Raw genomic sequence first — 10,336 nt, 5'->3', positions numbered from 1 at the left:
CGCAGTGGATCATGGTGATCCACTCTGGTACGAAAAGGCATGAAAGAAGTTTTTCCCCAAATTCCTAACTAGTGTTTTAATGTCGTTCTACCTTCCTCTTGTTCTTCTATTAATTCGATGAAACAGGGCAGCCGTATCAAAGTCCCGTCGGAATCCCAAAAGGAAGAAAATCAATGAGGGTGGAAATGGTGGAAGGAGCTGCTGAGTTGGTGTTTGTCCCAGCCATGGGAATCGGTCACCTTGTTCCAATGATGGAGTTAGCCAAGCATCTCTTCGACAGAGATCATCGCTTATCCATTACAGTTATCCTCATCAAAAGCCTCTTTGTTTCAGATTTCACCTGTTACATCGATTCGCTCACCGATTCCCTTCCTCGGCTCCGATTCGTTCAGCTTCCAAACCTCGATCCACCTCCTTCATCGTCTAATCTCCGAACTCGAGAAGCGCTCGTTTCAGTTCTCGTCGAAACCCATACACCACTCGTCAAGCAGACAATCACCGCTCTCTTCTTCTCCTCCGTCTCCGGCTCTGAATCGGCTCCAACTCGGTCTCCACTAATAGGGTTAGTCATCGATCTTTTCTGCACCAACCTGATCGACATTGGCAACGAACTCGGCGTCCCTTCTTACGTCTTCTTCACCTCCACCGCTGGCTTGCTCAGTCTTATGGCCCAACTTCCTGAACTCGACAACCGGATCGACACCGATTTTAAGGACTCGCCGACCGAGTTGAGCATTCCGGGTTTCACTAATCCAGTTCCCCCTTCTGTGTTGCCGTTGCCGCTGTGGAGCAAAAACAACGACGGCTACGGCTGGTATGTCTACCACGGCCGCCGGTTTGCAGAAGCGAAGGGTATTATCGTAAATACATTCGCCGAGCTCGAACCAACAGCGGTCAACTCGTTCTCGGGTCGAACCAAGATGCCAAAGGTGTACCCGGTTGGACCATTAATCGATCTGGACGGCCAGGTTCACAATCAGAAACCGTTGGAAGAGAACATCAAGCGGTGGCTGGACGATCAGCCACCTTCGTCTGTGGTTTTCCTGTGCTTCGGCAGCAGAGGAAGCTTCGGTGCAGCGCAGGTGAAGGAGATCGCTCTTGGGCTTGAGCGAAGTGGACACCGGTTCTTGTGGTGCCTGCGTCGGCCACCGGAGAAAAATAAGCTTGGATCGCCGTCCGATTATGCTAACGCCGGAGAGGTTCTACCCGAGGGATTCTTAGATCGGACGGTGGGGAGAGGGCTGGTTTGTGGGTGGGTCCCACAGACAGGCGTGCTGGCCCACCCTGCGATAGGTGGTTTCGTGTCGCATTGTGGGTGGAATTCAACATTAGAGAGCTTGTGGTTTGGCGTTCCAATGGCAGCGTGGCCTCTGTATGCGGAGCAGCATCTGAATGCGTTTGAGATGGTGAAGGAGTTGGGAGGGTTAGTGGTGGAACTGAGGTTGGATTATAGGGGTGGAGATGATCTGGTGACGGCAGAGGAGGTGGAGAGAGGGGTGTTGCGTTTGATGGATTCTGATTGTGAGGTGAGGGTGAGAGTCAAGGAGATAACAGAGAAGAAAAAGAAGGCTTTGATGGAAGATGGATCTTCATCTACTTCTCTTACCTGCTTGATCAATGACCTAATGGGTTAGACTGGAACTCCTGTTAAGGATTGTAAGGTGTTGCAGCAAAAAATAACAGAAGTTTACAATTTCATCCAACTTGATGTACTTCATTCTGTGTTTACCAAAAAAAGATGTGCTTCTTTCTGTTATTGCTTAGTGAAGAAAGAGAATCAGAAGCTATGGTTTATCAGAAAACATCTATAACTAGACTGACTGAATCCAGGATGGATCATCATTGTTACAAAATCACAATGGGTTAGGTGCACTAGATTCAGATTAGTTGATGAAAATCACTTTCAGATGCAAGTAGTCAAAAACATCAGTTGACACACAAATGATCAATATATTTGAAAGAATGTAACATATGAGAACAAGAGTACTCTTCAAAATTCAATCCATATACCAATATGTTCAATGCTCTCAATTATCATGAAGCTGTCAACTAAGTAGGTTAACAACAACACAACTTATTCCTCTATAGAGCATCAGTGCCAACCCCTCTATATCAGCTGGCCACAAGGTAGAAGGTAAAGATCGAATCTAAGATGATGAGACATGCCTGGCTGCCATAGCATCGCATAGAATGCAGGAGAGAACAATCACCTGGTTCCTATTGACAGCGACTTCAATGTTGGATGAGATCAGAATTAAATCACTGATTCAGGTTTAGCCGAAGTGTGTAATTGAGATACAGCAGTGTCAGTCTCTTCATTCTCCTCAAAAATGATAGGATTCCCACTGATAAGCTTCCTATCATCAGAATGAAATTTACATGAGTTCATCTAGAAGAGATTCAGTGTCAAAATAATCAAGATTAGAAGCACAAAACATTAGAATTCTCATGCAATTTTCATTTGGAAACTGTGGTCGCATAACCTGCAATGCAGAATCAAAGTGAAGTAGCTAAGGGAACAAGTATGACTTACCTTTGGCAGACATTATTCTCTTCTGACAATGCTTTCTCTAACCTCTCCTCAAATGGGGTGGCATGAAAGTTGACTCTTTGATCCTAAGAATAGTAACAAAATGTAAGCAGAAATGAATGTTACAGAAAATAATATGTACGAAAAAAGATTATGAGAATTACCTCCTTGTATTTCCTAGTTGAATTTGGGATTCCGTTACCATCCTGCCACTTAGGTGTATCATGAGATAGCCCCTCCTTCCAGTGTGCAGCAACCATCCCTAAAATAGGCCTGCTGTACTGACCAGATAGTTTGGGAGGCTTTTCACTTGATATAGAGCAAACACCACTATTTTCTTTCCCCTCATTTTGTGGAGATGATGGCTTTAACCAGTGAGCCAAACTTGCATCCAGTTTCAAGTGTTCACCAACTGTAGCTGCTTCTTCATGGATGATTTCAGACTTATTGGAAAAAGATATAGGTGTACACTGAGGAGTTGAATTTCCACACTTATCAAGAGATTCTCTTTGTTGACCAACTTGTAGGTAAGGATTACAATCTTCTTTCAGTAGCTTCCATTGAGAGAAGTTCTCAACAGGATTTAGAACCGGGTACACATACTGGGACCTGATCCTGGCATTCTTCACATTTTCAAGATTCTCTCTGCTTCTTGGGTAAACTGTTCCAGGAGTTTGCATCTCATCAGTTAGTTTTAATGGTGTTGGATAAGGAGAACATTTGGATCCACTCCCTGGAACAACAGATGGCTTTAAACTCTCACCATTTGAAGGAAGCGATTCCACTTGTGACTCAAATTCAAAGCGCACACTCTTCCTCTTGGATTGGATATCTACTACCGAATCAGGAGTTACTGAGGGGAGATTTATATTGTCAATTGGAATAATAGGATTTTTAGTCTCTGAGTTGGGACTTTCAAACTCGCAACTGTCATTTGTACAATTCTTTTCTTCCAGCTCTCCTTTCCACATACAGCTGCGGGAAGTAATGAAATTAGTCATAGCATCAGTAAGCTACACAAATTTGAAAACAAACTTAAGTTCCATAACTAAGAATAGTCATACTCATGATACAAGCAGCCCAAGATCGATCTCCTAGAGGATCATTTCGTATTAGGAACAACTGAAAACACCAGCCTAAGTTCCATACACTTATTTTGCAGATTCTTAAGTTCCTTCATTTATTTATTTTTTTTCTCTCCCATCTCGTAATTATTGAAGGGAATAAGAGATATAGAAGAGAAGCCATCAATCAAAATAGTCTAGTTAAACATTCCAGGGATATGCTAACCTTATGACAGGGCCGTTCATTCAGACAATTTCCCCAAATATACCTAGATGCAAAATAACACAGAACAGGTAGTTGACAAAGCGAGGAATTACCTGCTATGTTTGTGCCCAGGAGAACCCAGTTCCTTCCCCAGATCTTCACAAAGTTTAACAGGCGAACTAGAAACCTGATCAGGTTTCTCCTCCATTTGCAATTTCTTGACAGAAGAAACAGGGAGCCATGAGTGGAACCTGGAAGATGCTGTCTCTCCATTACAGGACGGTGAATCTGTCACTGTCTCAGACACTCTCCAAATTTCAGGAATCACCTGCAGTGTACCACAGGCGTTGAGAAATTTGGCCTGTCAAAGGGCCATGTTAGAAAACATTATTCATTATGCAGGGGCTTAATGGTACTGAATTAAAGAAAGGCATGAAACAGAGAAGAGCAACATTCATAGTGTGGAAAACAGAGTAAGAGATTGCAAATTGTACTTAACATTGGATTTAACAAAACGATTTTTTGTAATGGGAAAAGAAGTCATCATCCATAAAATAATCGGTTAAGGATTTAATTTAATGTAGATAAGTTTTTCATGATCAAAATGTTAGCAGCATAAAAACATCCTTGTTTGAGTTATGAAATGATCCCCTCAGAAGGTCTGAATTTAGCATTTCCAGCCCCTCTAATTCAGCAACATAAGTGGAGATCTAGTGATCCAACAATCAAAGCACAGTCAAGAAGACGACAAAAGTTTACTTGATGAAGAAATTGAAGAGTGTTTAGAACTATGCTGCTATTGGCAATGTGAGACTAATTTTCTGAATCCTGAGTGTCAGACACTTCATAAATCAATCAGATGAGATATACAGGATTTGAAGAAATTTGGTGTTTAATATGTATTTCATATTGTTTCTAGTCTATCTTTGTCTCTGTTAGTTATTCATTTGTTTTTCCTCAAAAAGCTATCGTAACCAATTTTGTTACTATACATTATTTTAGTAAGAATGAAAACGTGGGCTTCCTCAACCTGGATTTCACTAATAGAAAGACAGCAAAATCAAGAACCACAAGTCATCAAAACACCAAATGAATATTTAAGAAATTAATAGCATCATAATCATCACATTAACAGAGAAAAACAGTCTGATTTGAGCATCCACTAGTTTTCCATTTTGTTTTCTATCGTTTTTTTGGGTGGGGGGGGGGGGAGAAGAAGAAGAAGATAGCAATTACTTAATTTGTTTCTGTTTACAGAGAAGAAGAGGAGTAATAATAATCATAATAATAATCATAATAATAAACCAAAAGGAAAAAACTCCAATGTGTGTACTGGAACCCTTTTGCAGCATGATACTAAATTTCACTAAATTCGTAGCTGAACTCCCCAAAAGCTGAAAATTAGTAGTAAAAATGCACCAGAAATCCATAAGTAGTTAACCACAGTCAAAAAATTAAAAGCAGAATCATCCCACATGATTCAAGTATAAACTCTTAAATGGCAGAAGCATCCCACATTCAAGTAAGCAAATGAAGATACACCAATGACCCCCCAATGTAATCAAGCACAACTAAATTACTGAATGTAATTATCTGACAGCTAGAGCAAAACAACGTTGAGTCAGTCTTGAAATGTGAAGATAAAAAGCCCCCACCAAAAAGGGGGGGGGGGGGGAAAGGGAAGGGGAGGGGGCAGGTTGGTGGGGGTTGAAGGAACCACAGAAAAAGATCACAAACCTCATCTCTGAGCTCCCCTACATCACCATCTTCACTGAGCGGTGCAGATCGTAGAGGGTGACATTTTGTGTCCTTGCAGGGTGAAGATTCTTTGTCTTCTAGGGGAAAAATCACAAATAAACCAACAAATTGAGCAGATTAGCCAAGGGAAAATGAAACTCTGAAATGTTAATACATTCTAAACGATCAATTACAGATAGTATAAATATATTTGAAACAAAAACGCAGAAAAATTTTAGAACGAACCATTGGATCAAAATTAAAGACCAAATCCAATTGTGTTTACCTTCGGATAGAAATAAGGATCCTCTTTTATTTCTTGTCAGTAAAGGATCCTGCAAAATTAAGCAAAATCAACAAGAGAACGCGAATATACAGTATAGACCGCATTAATCAAATACAGCTTCAAGCCAAGAAAGAAACTCAAAATGAAAGACAAACCATTACAAGAAAATGAGTAACAGATCGTACTGTCTTCTTCGATTGAACTGCGTCAGAAGCAAGATGAACCTGAGATCGTTTATCGTCTTTAACACGAAAGCATCCAAAGAAACACGCCATACTTCTCAGTAATCCTAGGAAGACACACCCTGTTTACAGAAAATTGTGATGTATCAGAACAAAAGAAAACAGATGATATTATATAAAAAAATAAAAAAAATAAAAAAATAAAAACCGTAATTCGATCGAACGAAATCAAAATCGAAATGCCCTATTTTACACGGACAAGGAGATGGAGGAGAAGAACGCGAAACGGGGCGAATCAGAGCGGAGTCTTCTCTTTCTTCCATTGTGTTCCGTTTGTGTGTGTGGGTTTGTAAATTTATTCGTTTGCTCTGCTTCTTCTTTTAAATTTAAATCTGGTTGAGAAAGAAGAGGGAAAATAATAATGAATTAAATGCAGAGAAATTATTTGGTGTTGTGGTTGTAGTTTAAGCATGATAGAACCAGCGGACCCCACGTAAGCTTGATGATAGATCCCAACGTTGATTTTGTTTACCATGATGTTCTGTTTATTTATTTATTTTTACTTTTTTGGGTATGATGATGCATTTTATATATTAGGATAAGGATATTACATGTATGACATTTTGTTATCAGCATTAGGGTTACAATGAGTTTGAATCACTTCCTCGTCAAAGGAGCACATTTTTATCACGTATATTGTGTGGGACTCGTGTGAGATTCATTGAGGATCATACCTCTGAATTTTGCCATCAATGGACATGTTAAAACTCTTAAGTTGGGCTAGACTTTTTAAACCTGATCTTGACAATAAATAATCTAAGGTCGCCTAAACTTGACCTTGACCCTTACCCTAAACATACAAAGCTAGGTTGGGTCAAGTTGGGTTAAACATTTGACTCTAATTGTCTTCTTGAACTTAGCCCTAACTCACCATGATCCTAACCACAAAATACATAATTCTATATTGTGGCTTTGTAAGGTGTTGGCGGGTGGTGAGTCTAGCTGACCTTAGCCTAATCCACTGGATTTGAGTTATAAGCCCAAACCCTATTCGAAATCAAAGTAGCAAGACACGTGCAGGTGATCAAGACAAAACTTGCACTGTTAGTTGAGCGGTTAAAGCTTAAACTCCCATAAGGAGGTCTTGGGTTCGCACCCTTCCGACAACCCCTATATTAGTAAACCCCCCCCCCCCCTCAACCCTCTAAGTCCTAATACGCATTTGTATTTATTTTGGAGAATCCAAATATATTTGAAAACTAATTGGATGGGGATATGATAATATTCCTTTTGACAGGTTAATTATATAATTAATTACGTGTTGGGTCTGTTTTCTTATTTTCATTTAAGTTAAGATAATGTGTTTATTTTTCCAGGTTTTCTATTAAAATAATTAAAGATAAAAATCAATAGATAGAGCCAATGTAAGGTTGTTCAACTAGTAAGATCCATATCTCTTAGTGAAGAGCTTCTAAATTTGACTCTTGCTGATGTCATATATAATATCCACATCCCATATATTAAAAATCAAAAGCTAAGAAATGTAGAGTTTAAATGATACGGCATGATATTTCATTTTATATATAAGGCATGATATTTAATTTTTTTTTAAATGATAATTAATTAGTTTTCAGATTTTTATACAGAATTAGTAATAAATTTCACAATACTCTATCTATATCTCGACATTTGGTAAAATTTGTCAAAATTAAGTTGGGCTAGCTTTTAAGCTGGTAAATTTATCCCAAGTCATTACTCGTATGTGGCCATTAATTATAAAGTTTTTGTATAAAGGCAAATAATGTTTCGAAGTATAATAAGAACTAGTGAATAAAAGTGAAATAAACCAAACACAAAGAAATGTTCAAAATTGTGGGTTTAAGTAAAAATACTGATCATTTGAGGCATTTTAATAATGCTTCATTTCTTTTTTATTTTCTCTAGTTATTTAAAACTACTTTGTCCATACATTTTGCATGATTGAGGATATTATATAATCATAACAAATCCATATGGATAATCGGATGTTTGTGGCTATTGTATATGGTTATTCTATATATTTAGGTATAATTTAATTAACACAATGATTTTCAATTTGTCTTTTTCTGAAGAATAAGTTTGATGTACTGGAGGCAATTGATATACTCTTAACCTAAAACAAGAAAATCTTAGGTAACTTTTGTTATCTCTAATTTCATAATAATATGAACTAAGTTATATTATTTATTTTGAATGAGTTGAATTATTGTTCAAATCTTTGAATTATAGAATTTCATATATGTGAATGCATATATTAGATGCTTGACATTCTTTTTTATTATGAACTATAATTTTGAAATATTATCATATAAAAAAATAAGTTGAATAAAGTTACAATTTTGTAATTGTGAATTAAAGTTGTATTGGAATTGTTGTGATATTAGGTTAATTTGAATTCAGGAAATTTTTTTGTTAATTGATATTTAAATTTTGATTAAAAAATTAGATTATTTATTTTTTCCTCATGTGAGACAAATTACATGTAGACCCCCTGCGTTTGCAATCAATTACATCTACTACACCTAAAAAAATCAATTATAGATGTCCCTTATTGCAACAGAACTGTCCATTTATAGTTTTCAATTCTTAACAGTAGGGGACATCTAAAATTGATTCATAAATATTGTTTTGATGGTTCAATATGGACCGTTAGATCGTGCGGCCGAACGATCCGACGGCTCATATCTGAACGTCAGCATTCGTATCCCTACAGAGAGGTGCACCCATACGAACAGAGTCATGGACTGTTCAGTAGAGGCACCTCAATGCCTATATATACGTCTAGCTTCACAACAGCAGTATAAGAGAGAAAATCCCGAAGTCTTCTCTGTTCTTGAGTTTTGCGAGTGCTTAGCAAAACTCAAGAGATTCAACTCGAAGTTGAGCTTCTTTGTATCTTGGGAGACGGTTCGCAATACCTCATAGCACCTTGATGTGAGGGCGAATTACGTCTTAAAGAAAACGACGTTGTAACGCGCCTAGAAGTTCCAGCTCAAACACTGTGATCCTTTTTCATTTTCTTTAACAAATTTCATCATTGAGATCCTCCAGCACTCGATGATGCTGCGGTCAAAGGCATAGACAAATCCAAAGCTGCTACCAACAACATCCATTATGATCAGAAACTTCAGGAAGAGAAGCTCTTCCGAAGGACTTGTTCAAACCCAATATCAAACACTGGCTGTTACTAACGAGACTGAAAGCAATGTAGTTGGGGAGATTAAACCACAAGAGAAATCAAGCGTGAAAGATTGTAAGAAGAACTAGGAGACGAACTGTGATGTCAATTTCTACCAAAAACAAAAGAAAAAAAACAGTGATGCCAATTAGGGAAAGGCGAATCTGTGATGTCAATTTCTACCAAAAACAAAAGAAAAAAACAGTGATGCCAGTTAGGGAAAGGCTCAATCCGTGGGAAAAAGTATTTGTCACTTCTTGAATCCATGAATTACCCTTGAAAGATGATGTTGGATCCGAGTGCATTCCCTTTTCTAAGTTTTCAAATTTTCAGGCTTAAGGATTTTCTGTTTCTATCACATGTTTTATTGGATTACCAAGAAGAAAAAAACTTGCCCCATGTTTTATGATAGTTCTGCAAGTCCTGAATGGTAATATCTTGGCGTTGTTTGATGAGTGCTAGCTAAGGTTATATCATCGCTGGATCAATCTAATGGTTTCACATCTGTCTGTTTGCGGTTAAAAAGCTAATCTAACATTAACAATAACACTGGAGTGAAGAATGACATAGTCTGAGAAGGGAGTGATTTTCGAGGAAGGTGAAGGCAGTGTTTGCTAGCAGGGGAAGGTGTGGGATGGTTTTAAATGATGGTGGTGGGCAGTTTTCAACGAAGTATAGATAGAAGATGACCCACCTAAGGGTTGGATTTGAGAGGGTTTAAATGATAGTAGTTATGTGTTTGATTATAATGAGGGTAATATAGTCATTTTACTCATGATTTAATAGAATTTTGTATGGAATGTTATGAGTGTACAATTTGTAATTTTGAGAGTGTGCAACCTTTGATTTAGGACACTAATAAGCGTGCAATGCAGGGTATAAGTCCTAATAAAACATGCAATCTGTAATTTTTTTTTCTTTGTCTTGGCATATTATTGACATCTACATTATAGCATAATTTAATTATTACTTTATTTTTTATAATTTTTGAAATTACTTATTCAATTTTAGATTTTACTCGAAATTACTGTTGCCCCATTTACCTAATCAACTAATGATGTGATAATTCTAATTTTTTCAAAAAACCCTAAAATAAATCTAAGGTTCCAATTATT

General features: G+C 37.7%; 2 protein-coding genes across 9 annotated transcripts; one reads left to right on the top strand and one right to left on the bottom strand.

Moving 5' to 3' along the window:
* On the top strand, positions 1–1,766 carry LOC149005996 (UDP-glycosyltransferase 71K1-like). The gene has a single exon (XM_089169039.1). The coding sequence runs from the start codon at positions 174–176 to the stop codon at positions 1,632–1,634; it is 1,461 nt and encodes a 486-aa protein (XP_089025165.1). The 5' UTR covers positions 1–173; the 3' UTR covers positions 1,635–1,766.
* A 185-nt stretch (positions 1,767–1,951) lies between these two features.
* On the bottom strand, positions 1,952–6,344 carry LOC149005995 (protein JASON-like). 8 transcript variants are annotated; one of them, XM_089169037.1, is made up of 9 exons: positions 6,264–6,344; positions 5,978–6,126; positions 5,823–5,871; positions 5,537–5,634; positions 3,913–4,160; positions 3,294–3,505; positions 2,695–3,191; positions 2,534–2,616; positions 1,952–2,357 (listed from the first exon to the last, which is right to left on the bottom strand). In XM_089169037.1, exons 1-9 carry the CDS (start codon positions 6,325–6,327, stop codon positions 2,255–2,257), a joined length of 1,503 nt encoding a protein of 500 aa, XP_089025163.1. In that variant the 5' UTR covers positions 6,328–6,344; the 3' UTR covers positions 1,952–2,254. The 8 variants fall into 8 exon arrangements, with proteins under 8 accessions (XP_089025163.1, XP_089025156.1, XP_089025157.1 ...); XM_089169030.1 differs by having other exon boundaries at positions 1,954–2,357; positions 2,695–3,505; XM_089169031.1 differs by having other exon boundaries at positions 1,954–2,357; positions 2,695–3,505; positions 5,537–5,631.
* Positions 6,345–10,336: the final 3,992 nt, after the last annotated feature.

The sequence above is a fragment of the Hakea prostrata genome, chromosome 9, assembly GCF_041222555.1.
Source record: "Hakea prostrata isolate BN-2017 chromosome 9, UWA_Hpros_2, whole genome shotgun sequence".
Classification (NCBI taxonomy): Eukaryota; Viridiplantae; Streptophyta; class Magnoliopsida; order Proteales; family Proteaceae; genus Hakea; species Hakea prostrata.
The sequence above is the reverse complement of the archived record's forward strand: the minus strand, read 5'-3'. Positions and strand labels throughout refer to the sequence as shown.

Coding starts and splice junctions, on each gene's coding strand:
- LOC149005995 (XM_089169030.1), bottom strand. CDS start 6,327: ATGGAAGAAAGAGAAGACTCCGCTCTGATTCGCCCCGTTTCGCGTTCT. Junction 5,872..5,977: donor TTACTCATTTTCTTGTAATG/GTTTGTCTTTCA, acceptor TTAATTTTGCAG/GATCCTTTACTGACAAGAAA. Junction 5,635..5,822: donor ATCCTTATTTCTATCCGAAG/GTAAACACAATT, acceptor TTTTTCCCCTAG/AAGACAAAGAATCTTCACCC.
- LOC149005996 (XM_089169039.1), top strand. CDS start 174: ATGAGGGTGGAAATGGTGGAAGGAGCTGCTGAGTTGGTGTTTGTCCCA.